Source organism: Tenrec ecaudatus, chromosome 9 (assembly GCF_050624435.1).
Source record: "Tenrec ecaudatus isolate mTenEca1 chromosome 9, mTenEca1.hap1, whole genome shotgun sequence".
Classification (NCBI taxonomy): domain Eukaryota; kingdom Metazoa; phylum Chordata; class Mammalia; order Afrosoricida; family Tenrecidae; genus Tenrec; species Tenrec ecaudatus.
The window spans coordinates 104038460-104062085 of NC_134538.1; the positions used below are offsets into that span (position 1 = coordinate 104038460).

Consider the following 23626-nt stretch of genomic DNA (forward strand, 5'->3'; position numbering starts at 1 on the left):
GTTTTATATATGTTGTATGGTAAGAGATGGCATTTCATTTTCTCCCCAAAGAGAGAAACGACCCTCCAACGCCATTTGTTGAAAACACTATTTGTGACCCCTACTGAATTTCTTTGGCACATTTGTTTATAAGATTGAAGAGCCACGAAATTTTTATAACCTGACAAACTAATCTCGTCAGATAATGACTACGTTGAACTTGTTTTCTTTCTGCTTCAAAGTTCAAAGTGAGAGATGATGTAGGCATACCAAAATAAAGCAATTCGAACATGTATATGCTACAATGATAATTTTAGAAAAGTCTAGTTTGGCCCATGGTCTTTCTTTGAATTGCCTAAAAATATTAAGTTGGTAAGAAACGGAAGGAAGTTAGTAATGTATAAAATATGTATTAATAGAAAACAGTAGCCAAGTCCAATATATAAGGTAAATTAGAATTGATTCACTAAAGCCATAATTCTTTTAATTTATTCAAGAATGACACTGTCAGATTTTTAGTTCAACAGCATTCCCTGAAGAATGGGCAGTGCCAGACAACTGTTTAAAATTACTCTGAAGGGAATGAAGGCCGGGAGATGGATGTGATTTGGAAAAGTGATTTGGATGTGCTTTGCCAAAGAGTGGAAACCATTCCAAAGATGAAAAAAATACATTTTAAGGAAGATCGTACGAGAGACTTAGAAGCATAAAATGACAACTAAACCAAACTGCAGGATTGTCCTTAATTGCTATTCGAGAGGCGTTCGTAGTGGGTTGCTGTGAGAAACTCCGTGTGTGCAGAGTAGACGGCTCCTCCATTGGTTTTCTGGGCTTTGCCTTTGGAAGCACACCACGACCCCCGTCTTCGAGGACACACAGGGTGGACCTGACTCTTCCACACTGTGGTGAGTAGTCGTACAGTGCTTACCCAGGTGTGCAACTCAGGATGCATAGAATTAATTCTAGGAGAACAAATTCTATCATGATATAATGATACAACAGATAAAAATCAATCATAATATGAAGTTTCTTTCCATTCACAAAACTGATAATATTTCAAACTGGAATTATTGTGAAACAAAACTAAAAGATAGATTTATGGTTATTTGAATAAAAGTTTAGCAGTCTACACTACATTTTAAAAATAGTCTTTTAAATCACTAAAGCACAATTTGTAAAATTCACAGCTGGGCTTTCTGAATTAGAACCAACAAGAGTAGTCCACAGACTACTCTTTGTACAACATTAGTGGAATCACTTTTTACTCTGAAAAAAGAGAAAGGATTTGAGGTTGCACAGAATTAGGTAGACCATGCCTCTCAAGAAATATAATCTCTGGCTCACATATTTAGCTTTCAAACGTATTGTTAAAGCACACATCTTCAGTCGGGCAGTTGGGGAGGGGACCGTGTCTGTGTGAGACAACAGGAGAGCGCCCCGCTCGGGCCATGGTACAGGATCCCCTGCTGTGGAACATGGGCTGTTAGAACCCAGCAGCTCCTCCGCGGCAGAGAGAGCTGGGGATCTGCTCCCATGACCGTTCATTCAGGGTCCTTGAGTCAACTCTGATTCATGGGGCAGTCTCGAACTACAGGACAACAGGTTAGAACCAAACCCACAGGGTTTGGAGATTGCAACTCTGTCAGAGTCTCCGGGAGTCAAGACACCCCCCCCTCCCCCACCACCATCTTTCTCCCAGGGAGCGACTGGAGGTTTTGAGGGGCAACTCACAGTCCAGCCTAAGAACGCAGACCGAGTAGTTGTGCTCTCCCCTGTTGGATCTATTAACACTACACAAGATCCCCCATCCAGGATCATTCCAAGCACAGAACTTGCAAAACAAGAACGCTCTCTTGCTCAGTATGGTCCTGAGGAAAAGTACACAGAAGTGAAATCCAATTACTCTCTAGGCCTCATGTGAAAGCTAATGTTTACCCTCATCTGCTTCAAGACTTAATAAAAGACTAAAATGTAATACAGGCTCGAAAGACCTTTATGGCTCTATCATTATTGTTTGACAGATTATTAAAAACCCCATTTCAAAAATATGTGCGAAAATCAAAGTCCCTTTCTAAGTACTCCTGTGGGTTTAGTCAGTTGTAAAACTATCCGTATGTTCTATCAAATTATATGGCTAATCTACATACAACTGAGTAAAAACTGACAATTTTAGGGTTATTATTTCAATTATGAATTCAAAGACTATGGATGTGCTGTAGAACTTGAAGGTTGTAAGCATCTCTCAAAGGAAATCGGCATTGATAGGATGACCGACCAGACTGTACGCATCATTTACTTGCTCCTCAAATTGCACTGTATCGCTATTTTTATGCCTTAGTTTCTTACTTTATAAAATGGGTATAGCAACTGTAATAAATAAATAGTACAAAATCCCAGTGCCCAATAAGTGTTCTGTAAAGGTTTCCTATTGTTATTGCCCAGGTAATATATTGTTTTTATTATTTCTATAAGGTCCTGTATTTCAAGTACAGGTTGCACACTTTGTACACTTATTTCAATGATGCCTTATTTGGTTACATTGGTTTTAAAAACCGAGTTAGATTTTATGAGGCAACCATAAGAACTTAAAGTATTTCTACTAAACAGTGCTCCTAAACTTTAAGTTGCCCATTGACATGTAAAAATATGAAATTATATACTTCAAATGTAATTTTATAACCTTCAAAAATATAATGAATAATGTCCTTTAAATAACTGGAGAATATTTATTTCCCACAATCCAGTTCTGCATAATTAAGACTTTCGGCTTAGACATTATTATCATCAACTTGCTTCTAACCTTAAGTGAAGAAAGAGAAGCTGAGAGCAAGGGCTCAAGTAGAAAGTCAATGTCTAGAAGATCATGATGGCAACAAATGTACAAATATGCTTGATACATTCGATGTATGGATTGTTACAGGAGCTGTAAGAGCCCCCAATAAAATGATCTTTGAATTAAAAAAAAAAGAAAAAACAGATATTTTCTTGTCACTTTCAGTTATTTTTCTTCAACAGTAAATAAGTGTTCTTTTAATTTTTTAATTAAAAAGGTAGCAACACACACCCAAACAGAATGGATATTTAAATGAAAACTAAACATCTTCTAAGTTATGGTTTCAAAGAATGGCAATACTAGACCTAAAATCTACAACTAGGATTTGTTTTTATCTTGGCTTATTTCCAAGATTAAAAAAAACCAATTTAAATGCATTTTATTCACTAAAACCTGTCTACTCTCCCACCCAAGATAACAGACAGTAGGTTAAAACAGTTGAGTAAGTTTGTCCTGTGCTATTCACCTGTCATTAGACACTGCACTGTCCACTCACTGTTCCCCTGAAGTCTGGACAACTAGACCACCCGGCACGCATCTGATTAGACTGCTGAATTCTTCTGTGAGCTGCCAAATACAAGCCAATTAATTATAAGTTACAGTTACAGTCTGCCAAGTCAAAGTCATTAAGACATCTATCACATGTTCAGTATGAATAATCTGAAGGTTTACATATAAAAAGTATGATTTTATCATCTTTTTAAGATATAATTTTTAATAAATGTTTATTATATGTAATAAAAGTATTATGAGTCAAAATGATATTCTATTGATTTCAAAATTTGAAAATTCTCCATGTGGAAATGAACTGACCGTAAAGAGAAAGGGTCTAAGAGAAGCTAGTTATTAGCATTAATACAAGCAATTCTTTAACATTCTTTCACTTAAATATTTATTGGCTATGAAAAATCTGGAATGATAAATCCAAAGGAATTCAATATTAATAAACAATAATTTATTATTTATAATATCAATTAGAGAAACACAAGACTCATTCCCATTATGATGAGCTTGTACCATAAGATAACACAGTGCTTTTAAAGATTTCTGTTAAAAGATCTCATTCTTCACACTACATGAACTAACTCTGAGCTCAATCCTAGTGAGTAACTGTATATCTTATTATACAAATTTAAAAGATTTTCCCTACATTATATTTCAATGTTATAAGCACAGTTAAAGGATAATTAATGATCATAGGTAAAAGAGCGCTTTGGGGAAGCATTTATAGTTTAATGCAAATGGCATTGAAAAACAAATATATAAATTGTTAGAAATTTCCTACACTGACTATTGAAACAAAACTTCCTTTCTAGCACCTTCTTATAACTGATGTTCATCTGAAGTAGGGTGAGTTACCTTGGTTAAAATGACTATTAAATCCAGAGACCACTCTTTCTAATGCTTTATAATTGTTACCATACTTTCTTTAAATTTTTCAGTATTTATGTAAAAATCTGTAGGATCCTATACAAATAAACTTTTTGTAGCTATTACACCATTCTGGTCAGCTTTATTATATGTCCTCAGAGTACTTAAGGAAAGAGTATTCAGCATTAAAGCAATACATTATATTATGGGATCGCATTAAGGTATCTGTCAGTCTAATCAAGTACCCATCTATTAACTCATTCTTAAACATTATTGTGATAGGCAGCCTCTCCAAGATGGACTCAATACTGCCTGGCTCCTGTAATGATTGCATGATTGTATAATTCTCTCCCCTTGAGAGTGTGCGCTGCATTTAATGCTCTCATTGCAGAAGATCAAATGCAGTTGAAGTGATGGACGTCGCTATGGAGATGAGGTAACCTCAGGCCCTCCCTCTTGCATCATTTGCTCCAGCGAAGTCCGTTTCCAGGGTGGGAGGCAGCCTTTGGAGATGCTTCCATAAACGAGCTTGGAAGTGGCTGGTCTGAGGTCTGCAACGAACCGAGCGAGTGAACTCAGACCCAGACTCTGCTTCAGTGGTGTCATGAGAAGGCTTAGAATTGCAGCCTGAGAGAACCATTCTGTTAAACTGCTCAAAAAGCCCTGACTCACAGAAATTTACATCGATCATTCATGTTTGTTGTTTCCAGCCACTAAATTTTGGGATTATCTGTTACACAACAGCAAGTACTTGAACACAGGCACGAAGTGATGAACAATGCAGGTCAGTTCTCTGCATTGCTAACTAAAAATCAAAAAGGTTACAAATACATGGCTGAATGAAAAAGAGGATAAAGAGGTAAAATATGCATATATTTTCTGATAAGAATGTCCGTAATAAAAAAATTAAATGCATACAGCATAATGGGATCTATATTTCAGAGGAAACATACATAGTTCAATCAATCTTACTTGGTTTGAGGAACATGGACATCTTTTCCAATTCACCACCACAATCAATATTGATAATTAGCATGGTACTTATATATTAATATACATAATAACCCATCATACATTTATATGATTGTGATCATACTTTTACAAAATCAGCACTAATGAGGCTTAATTCGCATACAATAAAATCCACCACTGTTGGCGATCCGATGGGTTTTGATACACAGCTGTATAATTGCGCAACAAGCATCACGGCCACACTACAGAACATTTTCATCATCTCAAAAATGTTCCTTCCTGACTCCTTCATGGTGGCTCCCTGCCTTCATCCCTGACTCCACGCAATAACACAGCATTTTTCTGTCACTACAGTTTGTATTTTCTAGAACTTTATATAGGCAAACAGCATAGACTTCATGTTTGGCTTTTTTGATTTGTTATATTAGTTTTGAAATTCATATATGGTGTTTAATGTATTAGTAGTTTATTATAAAGGATTGCAGGGGCAGTTAATTGTTTAACATGATTCTTTTAGCCAGTCTCTGTAACTCCTACCAAATGACTTTTTCTTGCATGAATCTGGATCAGAAGGTCAGGGATGGCATGGATAGGATTCATGGTGATGGCTGTCCTGCTGGGTATAAAATGAGCCCTCTGAGGGGCAGGCAAGTGGGGTTTCACTACCAGCAAGGGCCTGAGTTGGAGCACGCACTCTGGACCCTGGGATTCCTGTGACTATACGGAACCGCCTTGATCCAGAAGATAACTTTGGTATCTAAGGAGGGGTAGAGCAGCAGCAGCAGAACCAGGAGGCACAGCATGAGAGAGTATTGAACTTCCCAGTCCGCAAAGCAAGTCAAGTGGAGTGTTTGGGGGCAGGAGGCTGGCTTGTGGAGTGGGGTGCCTCTGAGCACTTACTGGAAGAGCTCGTCGACTTATGAAGGTGAAGCTCGGATTGAGGCTAACTAAAGGTGAGACTTCTCTGGACACTCAGTTTGGGAAGCTGAGTTCACTAACCATGAAGCTTCAGCAGAAGGCCTCCAGGTTAAAGCTTACCGTGGTGTGGCATTTATGAGGAAGGAAGTCTGCAAGAACTCATTCCAAAATGGGATTATGGACACAGGCATGGGGGGGGGGGGTAGGACTTACGATACAGCACAAAAGGGATTCGGGTTGGAAGGGTTCATCTCACTTATGAAGATCTTACAACTCAAGCTACCTTCAGATGATTTAAATATTCCTTCTTATGACAATAAAACTGAGAAATGACTTTCTTACTACTCACAACCAATTAATAAGGCACTGAATTAAACTATTATAATCAATATAGACACTGGATTAAAAAGAATTGGGGAGGAAAGGAGGTGAAAATTTCCAGGTCCTGGTCAAGGTGTTTGCAGAGTGGATGTGGAGATGAAATGCAGGGCTTTAAAAGATCAAGAGCAAATGCGCTGTAATCTGGAAGTCGGAGTGGTGAGTAATAGCCAAGGAGGAGCTCCAAGCAACAGCGGAGGGGGAGGAGAAGGAGGAGGAGGAGGAGCAGGAGCAGGAGGAGTTCACTGGGAGAGTAAGAGAAATCAAGGGGGACTGCTTGCAGCACAGAAAGGCTGGAATCTCTTCTTCAAGACAGGTTCCACCCAGGAGAGAGGGCACTGTCCTCGGAGGAGGGTGTGTGGAATGGCAAAGAGAAGCTCAAAGGACCAGTGATACTTGAGTCACATTGGAAGGATGATGGCTTCCCGAGAGTGATCATACCTGGCATGAGTAAACAGAGTGCACATGAAAAGATCGACGATGAAAGATGTTGCATACCAGGCTGAAGAACTTAGATTCTTTCCGAATGAAAGTTCCACTAGCGCAGTGGGTCTCCACCTTCCTCCTGCCGCGGCCCTTTCATACTGTCCTCGTGCGGTGGTGACCCCCAACCATCACATTATTTTCGCTGCTACTTCAAAACTGTCATTTTGCTACTGCTAAAAATTGTAATGTAAATATCTGATGTGCAGGATGTATTTTCATTGTTATAAATTGAACATAAAGCATAGTGATGAATCACAAAAACAATACATAATTATATATTATTAAATACTTATTTCTAATTAAAATAAATGAAATTTTGTCTTGAAGCATGGTGCAGCATGGGTAGCAGTGTTCATACAGGGCACTCACTCCTATGTGAGTGAGTGTTTTCTGATGGTCTTAGATGACCCCTGTGAAAGGGTCGTTCGACCCCAAAGGGGTTGCGACCCACAGGTTGAGAACCGCTGCATTAGAGGTTGCTGAAGAGGAGAGGCACGTGAGGAACGCAGAATCGTTATTTCTATCTGCAGGTCTTGGTCCTTCTCCTAAAAGGAAGCAGTTCCTTTTCCCATGGTGGCCCTTTCCGGACTGGAAAACATCCACTATGGGCTCCCTTAGGGAGATTGATGAAGGGAGTTCTGAAATGAGGAGACCAGATAAGAAGCCATGTGCAATTGGTGCGAGGCTTGACGTGCTAAGAGTACACCCTTACACAGAGACCAGCAGAAAGGACTGCACGGCCATGGTCTTAGGGAACCACAAAGTTGTTGTTTTTAACAACTGAGCAATGTGCTTATAAGTGAGAGGACATTCAGAATACCTATCTGCTGCATCCCTGAGTTTGCTTTAAAAGTCTAATTGGCAGCTTGACTCTGTAACACATAAACAGCGTTATTGGCTGTCTTTTTGTTTTGTTCTTTTTAGGAAGGCAGGCATGTTTAAGACTACTTCTGACATAGTCACAGAACACAATAAGCAAATTATTGAAGGCCCCTTTCAAGATAACATTGTTTTTGTGAGCACACTTTAGATTTTTTAGTGCAGATCATAGTCATAATAAGAATTTTAAATGTTACGTTCTAATGAGCAATTTATGAGTTTATATAATTTAAAAAATAAATGTACAAATCATATGCCTTGTGCTAAGAACTTCATTAGAAATAGAATAAATGAGTTATGAGATACATAAACTTCCCCCTCCTAAAATAAGGCTTCTTTACTTAAAATATTAATATTTTTTAGTTACCACACAGTAACTTACTAGTTCAAGGATGAAAAGTCTCTTATCTGTACTTATTTTAAAAGCTAAGTTACAATCATGTCTATGGAGAAAAGGGTCGTAGGTAAATTTCTCTACCAGGTGCTGACTGCTATGTATCTAGCTGATTTTTATGCCAACTAATTTTATGCTATAACTAATACGAATACAATTGCAAATATTTTATGGTATTTTTATCTCAAAGACTAGTCATTTGTATGTATTACAATCTCTGGGAAAAATATCTTCAATGGCAATGCTGCCTTACCCAATATTTTTTCTGGCAGGAACTTTAGAAACCATGCAGAATCAACATCTCATTTTATAGATGAGAAACTGAAGCCTATGGGAGTTAACTTAGACTTCCAAAGTACTAAGGTGAATAGCAGAGGTCAGGTTCGAATTTGTCTTCTGTCTCCCAGGATCTTCCTGTTATACTAAACATGATACCATGTTAACTGAAGCCACTTAGAACTTGGAACTCTATACCTGTAGCAGGTGAGGGCCCTGAGTCATAAACTCTGCAAAAAATGTAGCATCAAAGACTGCCAATGACCATGTGTAAGACAGTAGGACTGGTGGTGCTTTCCTTGTTTACAGTCACTAATTTTAAAATTGTAGACACTCCTTATGACAACACAACATCCAAACAGGTCTACTCATATGCAGAACTACAAGCCTACACTTCACATTCTTCATACGACTATAATCTTCTAGTGTTTCCAAGCTTTCTGGACTACTTTTTATGTTAAAAAACTAAAAAGCACTCATAAATTCCATGTTGTATGTGTGACAAAACTTTACATGCAAATATAATAATTGTTGCAAAAGTAGTAGTGATTTTATCACGTTTTTCTGGCTAAATGTCAACTACTGGATTTCTTTTCAAAGTAGATTGAAATGGAATTTCTGATCTCAGTTCTGAAGGTGCATGTGACAAATATTTCTTCAATGTGTCAAAATGCCACAAAGTCCTGGGAGTCCTTTCTTAGCAATCCTGGCAGTTTGGTCAACTACCAGGGACGGAACACAGTGCAGGAAACGATAGGCTTTTTCCGGTGTGAGGTTCCACTCCCAATCACAGCATCACTTGAATTCTCTTTATCTAGAATTAAACATTTCAAAACTAAATCCCAATTTGAGAAGGTGGTCTAGAGCCTGCTTAAAATAAGCCTAGGCTCAGACGTTATTGAATTTTATTTTATGATGGTTGTAGAAATGCAGATAGATGACCTTTGCCAATATAACATTTTTTATATAGACAACAGAGTGTGATCAATTGCATCTATTGTATTATACAACATGTGGGACTGACTTCGGCCCTAAACTGTCACTGTGGCCCAAGGAATAAAATTCTGGAATTCTCTCACACTTCAGGCCCAGGAGACATTAACATCAACTCTCCTTTAATCATTGGTAATGAGTGATTTGAAAAGAGAATGGCTCATCCAGACAATGATTTATCATGAGATCCTTACATAATGATATAAACAAATTTCATTTTTTAAAGAGAATCCAAACAAGATGTTGTAAAGTTGTGTTCTGGGCCACGAGCTCTGAGGTCAGCAGTTTGAAATTACTAGCCACGCCTCAGAAGAAAGATGACATTTCCGATACCTGTAGGAGGGGCAGCTTCCGACACTCAGTTCTGCTCCCCACTGTAAGGTAAACCGAGTCAAAACACATTCCACGGCAGTGAGGTTTGTGATGGAATTTAGTATCAATTAAAAAACATATCAGATGATTTTAAGGAATTGGTTTGTGTGTGTGCATGCACACGTGCATGTGTGTGTGTTTGATAGTTTTATTGGTGCATAATTCACATAGCATACAATTCAATAGTTTAATCACCTCAAAAGACTTGTACAATCATCACAATCAATTTTAGGAGGTTTTCTGCATGCTTGTACTTATGGTTGTTAGCTCACTATTTCTCCCAAACCTCCCTGCCACCAAGGAAACATTAATCAGTTACTGTTCCTAGAGATGTATCCTGGATTTCATACACAGAAAAACATACACACACAGAAACACACACACTAACAGCAATAACAAAGTAAAACAGATAAAAACATCAATCAAAAAGCATAAAATATTAAAAACACACTTTTAAATGGATCACAAGGGTGATCAAATGTTAGAGTGCTCAATTTTAATCTAACTGTATCTGTAATAACTAACCCATTGCTCAATGTACTCTGTGTGATAGCAAGACTATTCACATCCCTGGTCCACGGTCAGAGGGGATTCAGCAAAGGCTCAATCCACATGTATTTCCCCTTTTTGTTTGCTTTGTTTTAACCGAAACTGCTTTAAAATGGGTCCAAAGGGAGATCAAGTTATGTGATTCTCAATCTATCCTAAATCCCAAATCAGAAGTACTAATTTCAACCCTGCCTGATCCCATCATCCCACATAAAAACATCTGTGTGAAAACAATTCCACCTGTATGCTACATAAGACTGTCCCCAAAATAAATGCATTTCTAATTATATGAGTAGGAATTGCAAAGTTACAAAATAATCCCTTTGATTTCAAACAATAACATCAAACATACCATCCTGTAAATGGGTGAACCACCCAACCACGTGCAGGTATTCAGACTTCGGTGTCCATTCCAGAGTCTTCAAACTTGTTTTTCCTGCTTACAGGCGAGACTCGGCATGACGATAGCAAAAGCTGCCCACCTCTAAGACACAGAAACTGGGGAGATTGTCCCATGATCCCCACTCACTCTCCAGAAACCCTACAGATCACAGTTTTTCTCCTTTTGACCTTCAACTTCTCATATGTAAAATGGTGGATCAAGCCCTATGACTTTTACATTTCTGTCCAGGTCTAAGATCAAGTTGTATGTATCACATTTCTGTTTGAATATATGTTTACATGTATTTATTCATTTGAATACTTTTACAGTCCTAAAATTTTAAATAATTATATTTTTATGCCACTTTTTAACATTGTATCCCAAGAGGATATTGCTTAATGCAAACAATATTACAAATTAATTTGAAGTTCTAATCACATTTATGCCTTAGCTAGCAGAGACATCAAAATTATCACAGGGAACTGCTGTCTGAAGAACAGACAACAATTCCTAGAAAGACCATCGCATCGGAGAGGGCCCGCCCACCCGGGCCCGCCCACCCAGCTCGGAGAGAGCAGAGCGGACAGAACTGCTCTCTTTCAGTTACTTATGTGCATTTCTCAGGATGGTGGCCATTCTGAAAGCACCCACATAGCATCTGGAGGCCTTTCTAGGTTGTGTTCCTTAAAAGACCCCTTTATCTTCAGAAGGTTTTTCCACCAGAATAAAGCCAGTAAGTCTAACAGTCAACAGTTAAGCTCAGGCTTGTACAACATAAAGCACACAGCAAGGCAATTCCAATGTTGCACTCTGTATAACAATGCTCAGTTCTATTTTCAGAATATTCCAGAAGTTTCACATTTTGATATTACGAGCAATTAGGTGCTTACATAATTACACTTAACTACATAAGGTCTCCTTCTTGTATGCTTTCATAGCATTATAAGAAAGAATAAAACTTAAGCAATAACACGTTAAGAATAACTTGTGACCATGTAAAAACTGATTTCAAACTTTAACATAAATTGGCTCAGGGCTGATTTTATATTCCTTTTACAATCTATAAATTTCAGAACACCAAGACTGGGTAAAAACTTCCAAAGAACATACTTCTTGGTCTCATTAAAAATCAAAGGTGGCAAAAAATCATAGCTTATCAGAGTGACCTTGATTCTTAAAAACAATAGAGATATTTAGAATGCTTGCTCAGCCTCAAGTCGCTCAGTCTGCTTGTCTGCACAGCACAGACGACTGACAGCTGGTGGTGGTGTGGGTCATGCACAGGGCTGCTAACAGCCAGCAGTTTAAAACCACCAGTTGCCCCAAGGGAGGAAGATGAGGATTTCTCCTCCAGTACAAATGACAGTGTTGGCAATCCACAGGGGCAGTTCCACCTGGCTCTAGGGGGATGTTATGAGTCAGAATTAACTCAGTGGTAGTGACAGGTATATGATTAACTGATTTCAATTTATTCCACAACTGGTTTGGATAAAAGAATCTTGTATTAAGTTCTTCTTGATTGATGATTTCATGTAAAATTCTTCCTGGCAAGTCTTCCTTGTGAGTCTTACTGTATTGGGCATAAGGCACACTAATATAGCTCAACAGTAAACACAGTGGATTCCAATTGTACATTCGCCTGTCTCCACCTTTCTAGAATATTATGATTTTAATTTTAAAGTGCATCTATATAAAATAATTACAAGAAAGAAATAAAAGTTAAAGCTAAATATTTAAAGGCAACAAAATCAAGACCAATGACCCAATCAAAATATGAGTAACGAATTTAAATAGAAATTTGCCCAGAAAGAAATACAAATAGTCAATAAAAACATGAAAAGAAAGGGAAAAAAGCTCAACACCATTAGGCATTACCCAACTTAATGCTTTAAGTTGACTCTGGCTCATAGAGACCCTACTGGGCAGCGTAGATGTGCCTAGTTGGGTCTCCAAAACTATAAATCTTTACAGGAGCAGGCAACCTCATTTTCCTCCCATGGAGTAGCTAGCGGGTTTGAACCATAGACGTAAGGAAGCGTAAGCACAAACTATAATTATATACAACTTTACACCCACTTGGATAGCTATTAGAAACAGGAAAATACCAAGTGGTGAGGATGGGGAGAAATTCAAACGCGCCTGCATTGCTGCGAGAGATGTGAAAGAGCATAGGTGCCGGGGGAACGTTTTAGGGTTCTCCAAAAAGAAACCTACAACCACCACAAACCCTCACCCAACCCACTGCTATCGAAACTAATTACAATCCATGGGGGCCTATATGAATTTCCCAGGCTCTCCATCTTTATGTGAGTAGATAGCCTACTCCTTCTCCCAGAGGCCGGTGGGTTAGAGCCACCTGGCCTGGTGCTTGCCCCACAGCAACGCCAGGATTGGACAATTACCACGCATCCGGGGGAATGCTCCAAAGAGCGGACACCAGGGTGCACACAGATGCTGGCTCACTGCAGGATTACTCACAACAGCCCAAAGCTGGAAACCACCCGAGGGCTATCGACATATCCTAAATATCATCAATATATGTAGAATAGAATATTACTCTTCCATATAAAGGAATGAAATTGTAATCCATGTACAACATGGGTGACCCTTGAAAACATCATGATAAATGAAGTATTCCAGACACAGAGGGGCCTATGATCAAGTTTATATGACATATTTAAGATAGACAAATGTTTATAGATAGTACATAGATCAGTGACCCTCAAGCACTAGAGCAACAGTTCTCAACCCTTTCACAGGGGTCGCCCGGCTCATCACAGGAGCAAAATGACAGTGATGAAGTAGCAATGAAAATCATGTTATGGTTGGAGGTCACCACAACATGAGGAACAGTATGAAAGGGTTGTGGTATCAGGAAGGTTGAGAACCACTGCTCTAGAGGGAAGAGAAGGTGGGAATTATTAACGCTCCTCTGGCAAAGAGGAGCTGATCCCAAGGGCTCAAGTAGAAAGGAAATGTTTTGAGAATGATGATGGCAACAAATGTACAAGTGTGCTGACACAATGGGTGTATGTATGGATTGTGATAAGAGTTGTACGAGCCCCAACAAAATGATTTAAAAAAGAATAAATAAATAGCCTCTCCTTTGGGGGCAGAAGTTTTACAAACCAATAGTGATTATAGTTGTGCAATAATGTGAACACACTTAAAGCCCAATACTGAACACCTGAAAACGGTAAAATGCTGCTAATTTATTCCTCTACTTTTAAAAACAAACAGCAAGTTTTTAATACCTAGATAAAAAAATGATTACTGAAATCAAATAGATTGGCAAGTATAGTGATAATAAAACTAAGATTCAACTGCATGTGAAAAACAAGTGATGCATTTTCTTTACCTGACATTGCCCTTGGTGTTTCTGAGAACTGTAGCTGCAAAATTCTGCGTAACCCCCACCAAGCTGATTCCATCCACTTCCACAATCTGGTCATTGACTTGGATTCTTTTGAAGGAAAAAATAGTAATTAAAATTTATTCACAGTTAATTTTTATGACAATACTGTATCATGCCCAAGCAATTTAAAGTATTCATATATGCATATATCCAAAGTTCATCTTGCACACACAATCTTCAGTACTCAGTCATATTTTTAATTGTTCTGAAAGGTGGTTTTTGAGGGAGAAAATTGATATTAAATAGGCAAATTCAGTTTACCAAATATCCAAGTTTTCCTTGGAAAGAATTGATGGCTGTTAATTTATGGCATAATGTTTGTCATTAATACATTAAATAAAACATAACAGATCAATTTGAGATACCTGTTAGCCTTCATTACCAGTTCCTCATCACAAGTCTTCTTTCCAAAGAATACTATCACCAGGAACTACAGAAAATAAATCCTTCCTATTCACATTGCATACTTTAAATATATAAGACTTATAAATATACTAATATAAACATAGGTACGCAGTCATGCACCACATAACATCTGTTCAGGAAATGTATGAGTGCATAGAGGTCCATGGTTCCAATTCCCATAAAGCTTCTTATTTTAACATTTTGAGCCATGTATAATACCTCAAATGGTTCATGATAAAAAATGAGCACTGCTTTGCAATGCACATCTAAACAGTATTATCACTATACTATTGTGTTATGGATGTTTTCATGTACCTGGAAGTGGAGTGGTTCTTTAATATTTGGATGCACAGAAAGAGATAATAAAAACCAACAAGCATTTGATTGACAGTCATTAGATACAAACTATATCTAGCTGTTCCAAATTAGTACAAATTGGACTAAAAGACAGATTTAGCAGGGCAGGTGGGGAGATAGTCATAAAAGTCAGCGGACAGACCTGGAACTATGTATGCTTTTCTTTTTTTGGTGGGGGGGTTGCAAAGTATTTATTTTTAGTTTTTCCCCTATTTATTCAATCTTTTGTTTTCTTTTTGTTTTGTCTCTGTTATTATTGGTTTGCCTACCTATATATGATAGGCATGGGAAGTAAGCCAGAGGAGAAGCAACAGGAACAAAGGTTCTGGAGGAACTTGGGGGAAGGTGGGGGGAAGAAGGGAGCAGTGAGCAACCTACACCCATAGACAGGGGAACAACTAGGGAACTCAAAGCAATGATGCGAATGGCGTAGAGATCCTGGGGATGTCGAAGCAAAAGCAATCTAGCTGAGAGGAATTACTAAGAGGCAGAAGGGGGAGCTTGATGGTGGGGCAGGAGGAAGATAAAAGGAAACAAAGGAAAGCTCTAGGAAGCGAAGCTATGGATAGAGGTATAAGCATAGGTGTGCACTTATGTAAATACATTAATTCGTAAAAATAGAGGTATGGGCCTTTGTACATATAATTTTTATATGGCAATATACTGAGGTCGTGGACAGATTTTGGGTCTCTGCTCGAGCCCTCCCTCAATGCAAGAACACTTTGTTCTAACAACCAGGCATTCTGTGATGATCCCTTCCTGGCACAATCACTGAAGGCAATATGGGTGCACAAGCAAATGTGATAAAGGCTATCCAAAATATAGCATCTGGGATCTCTAAGACTTGAAATCAAACAAGCGACTATGTAGCAGAGAAGCAACAAGCCCACTGGAAGAAGCACACCAGCCTGTGCAATGATGAAGTGTCAGCAGGATCAGGCAGCAGACATCAGAAGACTCAAAACAAACAAACAAAAAACATATTGTTGAGAACGGGGGGCTCAGAACAGAGACCCAAAACCCATCTCTAGACAACGGAACATCTCCTCGCAGAAGGGTCACAAGGAAGAGATGAGTCAACCAGGGCACATACAGTACCAATAAAACACAATATTCCACTGGTTCCTTGAGGCTTCCTCATCCGCCACTATCACAGCCCCAGTCCTGCCTTTCTCTTCAGGCTAGACCAGAGCATGTACACTGGTACAGAAAAGAGATCACAACACATAGAATTCAGGTCATATAAATCCCTCAGGAACAGAAAGGGGAGTAGCGATACCAGAAGGGTGGGGAAAGGAGGGGAGGAAGGGGGAACCGATCGCAATGATCAACACATAACCACACTCACACATAGGGGGAGGAACAACAGACACATGGGGGAAGGGAGACAGCGGTCAGTGTAAGATGTGAAAATAATGGTCATTTATGGTTTATTAAGAGGTCAGCAAGGGGAGGAGGAGGGAAAAAAAGAGGAGCTGATTGATACCTAGGGCTCAAATAGAAAGTAAATGTTTAGAAAACTAAAATGGCAACATATGTACACATATGCTTGACACAATTGATGCATGGATTGTTATGAGAGCTCTAAGAGCCCCCCAATAAAATGATCTTTAATAAATAAATGAACAGTAATAAATAAATGACAGATTTAGGAACAAAATTCATCTGTAATACAGAAACTGCCTGCAGAGTATGTGTTCACACACCATCAAAATCCTATAATGTCCTATTCCACAGAATATGTAGTAGACATTAAGTAAAGCAGACTATATAGAGATACACAAGCACTAGTGTGTGCCTTAGTGTGTATATGTCTAAGAAGCATACACTACAGTATCAATATTGCTCAGAAAACTGCTGAGTTCACATACATTATATTTTGCACATACAATTTTATATTCTTCAAAATTTGATACTTCAAACATGGAGAAAGGTAAAATGAATACTACAATAAGTAATCATGTACCTAATATTCAGTTCTACCAAATTGTAACACTGTGCAATGTTTCGGTTTGAAATTTCTATAAAGAAATACATTCCAGGGAAACTGAAGCCTCTTGGGTATTTGCTGCTAACACTATTTCCCAGATGTAATCATCGCAATAATTTCTGTGTTTAGTATTTCTCCTGATTTTCTGAAATAGAAATAACATGCATGCATTTATAGGCTTATACACATATATTTTCCATTCTTCCAAAATTGAGTAGTGTGTGTCTCTCTCTGCAAGTGGGTCTATTATGTTTGAGATTTATTCAAGGTCATAAAACACTATTCTACCTTATTTTTAAAAAACTGTGTAGTGTCTCTTACCAAAGATATCAGTGTTTTTTCATTAACTTACAGATGGACAACTATGCGGTTATCAATTTCAGCTAGTATAAAAACTATTACAATAAGCGATTCCATACATCACTCTCTATGCACACGAAAGCCTCTCAGGGATTTGGGTTGAGTCCACCCAGAGGTGCCTGCACCAAAGGCCTGCAGACTCCCTCCACCAGGATCACCCAGTGGAAACCCTGGGGGCTCAGTTCCACTCTGACATGCCTGGGGTCCCCAAACGCTGGAACTCAGTGGATGGTAACTTGCAAAAGATAGAAGCAAGGAGTAAAGTTTTAAACTTTTGAAATAATTCACTTTAAATATACTCTATTTTGAAAAGCCAAGCTAAAGCACAGATTTTAAAGGTCTTCCAATAACAAAAGCAAGGGTGAAGGCTGAATCGGCCAAAAAAGGACCATGAAAGGACAGTCATGGTCATAATTTCATTAAGTGAAATGACATAAAGGCAGCTTTAATCAGGTAAGAACTTTTGGGAGAGTAGGAATTTTAAGGAAAGGCGACGTTTTAAGAAGAGTAAGAAAAGTGGCTGAATAGGGACTCTAAATTTTTGAAGGCAATGTTTTAAAAAGCTACTATGGATAATAGACTATGAATAAACCTTTGGAAGGGCAGAAAAATGCAGGTTTTTAACATTATCGATAGACAGAATGAGCTGAGGTAAAAGAAAACTAGAGTGAAGAGTGCTTCTGTGCACAAATGGAAAGAAAGAACTTCCAGCAAGGTGAAAAAGTTTCTGAAAATAGATGAGGTAAAATAAGTGAAATTAAAGGAACATTTCAGAAAAAAATATAGAGATAAATGCTGAAAAAACATAAGGACAGAAAATCATAAGCTTACTTCACTGCTTTGATTCAGTCAGTTGGTAATTTAGCAAGAGTACAAGGACGGTGAGTTGGGGGACACAAATTAGTGTGAGGTAGGGTCCTTCTTTTGAATACCATGCAAATGAGCAGCCCTACACGCATGCAGCTGCATCAGCACGTGCTGATACGCACTCATAAAAACCTGGTTAAAAATGGCAAGCTGGGACAGAAATGATGCCCTTTCACTGGCTCAGCAACCTGACCAGAACTGCTGGAGAGGGAGCCAGAAGCATTCGGTGTATCTAAGAAACAAGGGTAGGGCGTGCAGGGAGGGAGGCAAGCTCTTCTAAGAAAAAGGGAAGGCAGGCCAGGAGCTTCCACAGCACCAGAGGCTGGCTGAACCACTCTTTCGGAAGCTGCCTGAACAATCCCCACTAGGCCACACGCACCTCGGAAGCGTAGCCAGGACTTTCTACCACGCTCCTGACCTGGGTGTGTGCTACTTGGTTTTATGTGAAGCTGCCTTTCGCCTCCCTAGGAGACTTGCTCTCAGAGTTTGACGGACAGCCTGGAAGAAGGTGCCCACTGTGTCTAGACCTTATTCTTTTATCGATTGTTATACCTAAATGCAAAACAAACAAAAACAACAACAAAAAACCGTACATTGACAGCCGTGTTTGGGGAAACTGGGGCTCCATCAACACGGAATTGCAAGAGGTGCAGAGGATCGTGGTGGCCAAGACTGAAGAAGTGATACAGCGGGGAGAGGCACTCTCAGCATGGGATTCAAGGCTAACAATTCATCCAGTCTGCCCAGACATACCACCAGGCTGTGAAGAACTTGAACATGCGTTTGCTTAGGCCAACCTTGCAGCGGTTGCTGTAATCTTCACCATGCTAACAGTGTATGTGCGATTCTGGTGGCTGTGAGCTAGTGAATCCAGTCACTGACCAGGAGAACCTAGAACCCAGCACGTGTATGTGTCAGGAAGCTGAGCTCACGGGGATGTGTATTCGAATCCACAGTAGAGTCCAAGCGGAACTTCTGCCTCTAAAGACCTCGCAGGAAAAGATGTGTCCTGAAAATGGAAGGCCCACCTCATGGAACAAAGCTTAGCCCTGTGTAGAAAGTCTCTCTTAGGGGCAAAGGCTTCTCTGGGCGCTAAGCCATGGATGTTGGGGAGCAGTAGATTGTTGCATTTTGTGTTTGCCCTCCCAGTGTTTGGTGTTTTATAAAAAGCACTGACTGGGGCATTCTTCCTCTCTAAAGGAGCCATCAGTGAGAGTTGGCTTAACCAAACTGTGCCAGGAAGATTAGGAAATTCCTTCAGAGGAGCCAGCGTGATGGAATCGTTTTGATTCTAATCAACATTTCTTTTGTTGGTGTGTTAGTCTGGGTACATTGGAGAAACAAATCCACAGAAACTCATAGGTATAAGAGAGAGTTTTATATAAAGGGCAAGTGTACATTAAAAAAGCATCCCCCCCAATCAATCAATCAATCAGCATCCCAATCCAGTGCTGTCCAAGCCCATAAGTCCAACATTAGCCCATATGTCCAACACCAATGTACAAAGTCCTCCTCAATCTCACAAAACACATGCAATGACGCTGACTGCAGGAGGAAAGCAGAATCAGTGAGTATGTAAGCATCTCAGCGCTGGCAGGGGGTTCCACACGGCTATTCCAGCACCCAGGGCTGCATCGGGCTAGGTCCATGCGTCTTCTCCTCGGGGATGTCTCACAGGAAGTGAGCCTTGCCAACTGAACCAGGGAACTGGCTAAGGCAGCTGCACCCAGTCGAACCATCAGAAAGCAAGAAACCGAAGAACTAGAAAGGCGAGGCTCACCGAGCCATTTATTGTTCTACCCTTCAACCAATCCCACATGTGTTTACTGTCCAGGTTGGCACAACAATACCTGAACTATCTCAGTTGGTGACCCTTGTGCTTTTCTTTCATCTGAGTTGTTGATGGACTTCAAACCAGGTCCCGAATGTGAAAGTTAATTGCTGTGCTTCACAGATCTTGTCTTTCGGCCCTTTAAGAAAGTTAACCCCGCCCCTCTTTTCTTGTATTTTGCTTACTGCACAATTGCTTTAGGATTAAATGAATTATATTGTTATGCATTAAAAATGGCAAGCTGGTGTTTCTCAACATTTCCTCCATCTAGGTCTACATACTTTTGAGAGCAGTGTTTCCATCTCTCCAAACAAAACTTTTCCCTGAGCAATTCTGTGTGACTTGATTTACTCTGACTGCACCGTGAAAGGGCAGTTTGGGCATACTTCAGTGACTGAAATCATGTTTCTCTCAGTTTGGGGGAATCTAAGTCTGAAGGGGCAAGAACCTGTGCTGTGGTGCTAGCCCTTTTCTCACCGAGAGTTTTGCATTTCCATCACACTTCTACACAACACACCCCCACGGTCACACTATGTCTTTCAAGGAAATCTATCAAGTTGATCCTTTTGGAAACTTCACAAAACAGCCACCATAACCTTCTAAACTAACTTCTCTGCCTTGAATTTCACTGGCTCACTGTTTTGATTGAAACTTGTTCTCTGGCCCCTATTTGTAAATAACTCAAGGCTCATCCCTAGTTACAGCTTATTTCAGACTCTGTTGTTGTGAGGTGCGATCGAGTCAGTTCTGACTCATAGCAGTCCTGTTTGCAGCAGGACAGCACACGGCCCAGTCCTGCACCTTTCTGAGAAGCGTTCTGATGTGTGAGCCCAGGGATGCAGCCACTGTGACAACCTGTCTCCATGAGGGGCGTTCTTTTCCACTGCAGCACGCCTGATGTCCTTATCCAGACACTGGTCGCTCCAGATAACATATGCAAAGTATACGGATAAAGTTCTTTAAGAGCTCAGACATAAGATGAAGTCTCTCGATCTTTGCCTCTAAGGAGGGTTCTGGCGGTAGTTCTTCCAAGAGCGATGTGTTTGTTCTGTTGGCTGTCCATGGCACTTTCACAATTCTTTGTCAGCGCCATAATCCCATGCATCAATTCTTCAGTCTTCTTTATCCAATATCCAACTTTTCCATGTCTATGAGGCAATGGAAAATACCACGGCTTGGGCCAGGTGTGCCTGAGTCCTCAAACCAATGTCCTTGTTTGACAACACTTGAAAGAGGTCTTGTGCAGCTGGTTTGCCCAATGCAATGTGTCCTTGGATCTCTTGACTGCTGCTTCCATGATTGTGGATGAAAGCAAGATAAATCCTGGACAACTTCAGTCTTTTCTCCATTTATCATGGTCCAGTTGTGAGGATTTTTATTTCTTTACATTAAGTTGTAATCCATTCTGAAGGCTGCAATCCTTGATCTTCACAGCATGTGCTTCAAGTCCTCCTTACTTTCAGCAAGCTAGATTGAATCATCTGTAAATTGAAGGTTGTCAGTAAGCCATGTTCCAATCCTGATGCCACATTCTTCTTCGAATAAGCCAGCTTCTGTGCTTACCTGGTCACCAGACTGAATAAATATGGTGAGAGGATACATCCTGAGTTTAAGTCACGCAGTAGTCCCTTGTTCTGTTTTCACAACTGCTTCCTGATCCACGTGCAGGTTCCACATGAGGGCAATGGAATGTTCTAGAATTATCACTCTCCTCAGGGCTATTCACAGAGTCGAAGGCCTTGGTATAGTCAACAGAACACAAGTAAACACCTTTCTGGTGTTCTCTTCTTTCAGCCAAGATCCATCGAACTGCAGCGACGTTTACTTGTTCCATGTCCTCTTCTGAATCTGCATGAACCTCTGGCAGCTCCTTGTCAATGTGCTGCTGCAGCCACTGCTGGAAGATCTTCAGCAAATTTTCACTTGCAAGTGATATCAGAGATACTGGTCTATAATTTGTGCATTCTGTTGAGTCACTTTCCTTTGGAATGGGTACAAATGTGGATCTAGTCCAGTCAGTTGGCCAGGTAGCTGTCTTCCAAGTTTCCTGGCATAGACAAAGGAGGGTTTCCAGAGCTTCATAACTTTATGAAACACTTCAGTTGGTAATCCATAAATTCCTGGAGCCTCTTTTTTAGATAATGCTTACAGTGCACCTTGAATTTCTTCCTTCAGTACCAATGGTTCTTAATTATATGTTACCCATTGAAATGACTCAATGCTGACTTGTTTAATTGGCAATGTTGACTTATTTTCGTGGCGATTGGGAAACAAAAGTTGGAAACAAAGAGGAAGGTACAGTAGTTAGAAAATCCAGTCTTGGTGATGGAAATTAAGCTGGAGATCACATAATAGAATTTTGAAGACCAATGACTTGTTCATAGCACATACTTTAATTCAACAACACAAAAGGCATGGACTTTTCTTTTTGAAGATGGAATACACAGAAATCACACTGACTACATCTGTGGGAAGACACAGGAGCCCTGATGGCAGAGTGGTTACATGATGGGCTACTAACTGCCAAGGTCAGTAGTTCAAAACTACCAGCCAAGCCACGGGATAAAGGCAGGGCTTTCTACTCCTACAAAGACTTAAAGCCTCAGAAACTCACAGGGGGCAGTTTTATCTTATCCTACAGGGTCACTATAAGTTGGCACTGACATGCGAGCAATGGGTTTTGTGGTTTCTTCATGGGAAAAGTGATTGAAGAAACTCAATATCTGCAGCTAATATCCGAATAAGGGCTGATTATGGACTAGACCATCAAGTACTCATATGTAAGCTCAGGTTGAAGCTGAAGAAACGTAAAACAAGTCCACAAGAGCCAAAATAAGGCCTTAAGTATATGTCACCTGAATTCTGAGAACATCTCAAGAACATGTGAACACTAAGGACAGAAGACCTGATAAGCTGTGCTATGCCCACAAGAAGATTATACAGGAAGAGAGCAAAAGACAGGGAAGAAAAGATCAAAGTGGATGTCAGAAGAGACTAAAAGTTGCTCTTCATCAGAGAATGGCTAAGGCAAACAGAAGAGATGAAGAAGAAAAGGACAGTCAGATGTACGCTTCCAATCGTAAACACCAAACGATGTGAGACTCTCCCCACCACCCCACGTCAGGAGGTCCTACATCAGTGCTAATTCTATGACCTTGTTCCACCAATTTCTGGACTTGACCCACAGTTGCTTCATTCACTGCGTTTGATGGCCTTTACTCTCTGGGCTCATCTTTGAGATCTTCTCGGCCTTCTTAAAATGCTTGACCTATCTAAAAATGGTTGCTGTGTTGGGACAGCGTTCCTATAAACTTGTTACAAAACTTCAGTGATTTTTGTAAGATGATGTGCCCTTGAGTTTTGTTAAGAGTTTTTATTAGCTTTGACCTTAAGATTGTTCTTTATCAATGGCAAAAGAAGAATATTCTTTTAAATTTTTTTGAAGGGACCTCTTTCCAAGGGAATTTGTCTGAAAAGCCATCCGCTAATCCAAGACATGTTGGAACACAGTTTGTTTGAAATAAACCCGTGGCATGCTTGACTTGGAACGCCAATAGCATTTCGCTTTTGACTTACTCTCATATACCCAAAGGTGTTTCAAGAAGCGATACAAACAGAT

At 39.8% G+C, this 23626-nt stretch overlaps 1 protein-coding gene across 1 annotated transcript in view; it reads right to left on the reverse strand.

Moving 5' to 3' along the window:
- The window catches only part of PPP1R9A (protein phosphatase 1 regulatory subunit 9A), a 320104-nt gene that overhangs the window by 93125 nt on the left and 203353 nt on the right, over positions 1–23626 (reverse strand). The window contains 1 exon segment of the mRNA XM_075558394.1: positions 14141–14245. Within this exon segment, the coding sequence (XP_075414509.1) occupies positions 14141–14245 (105 nt within the window).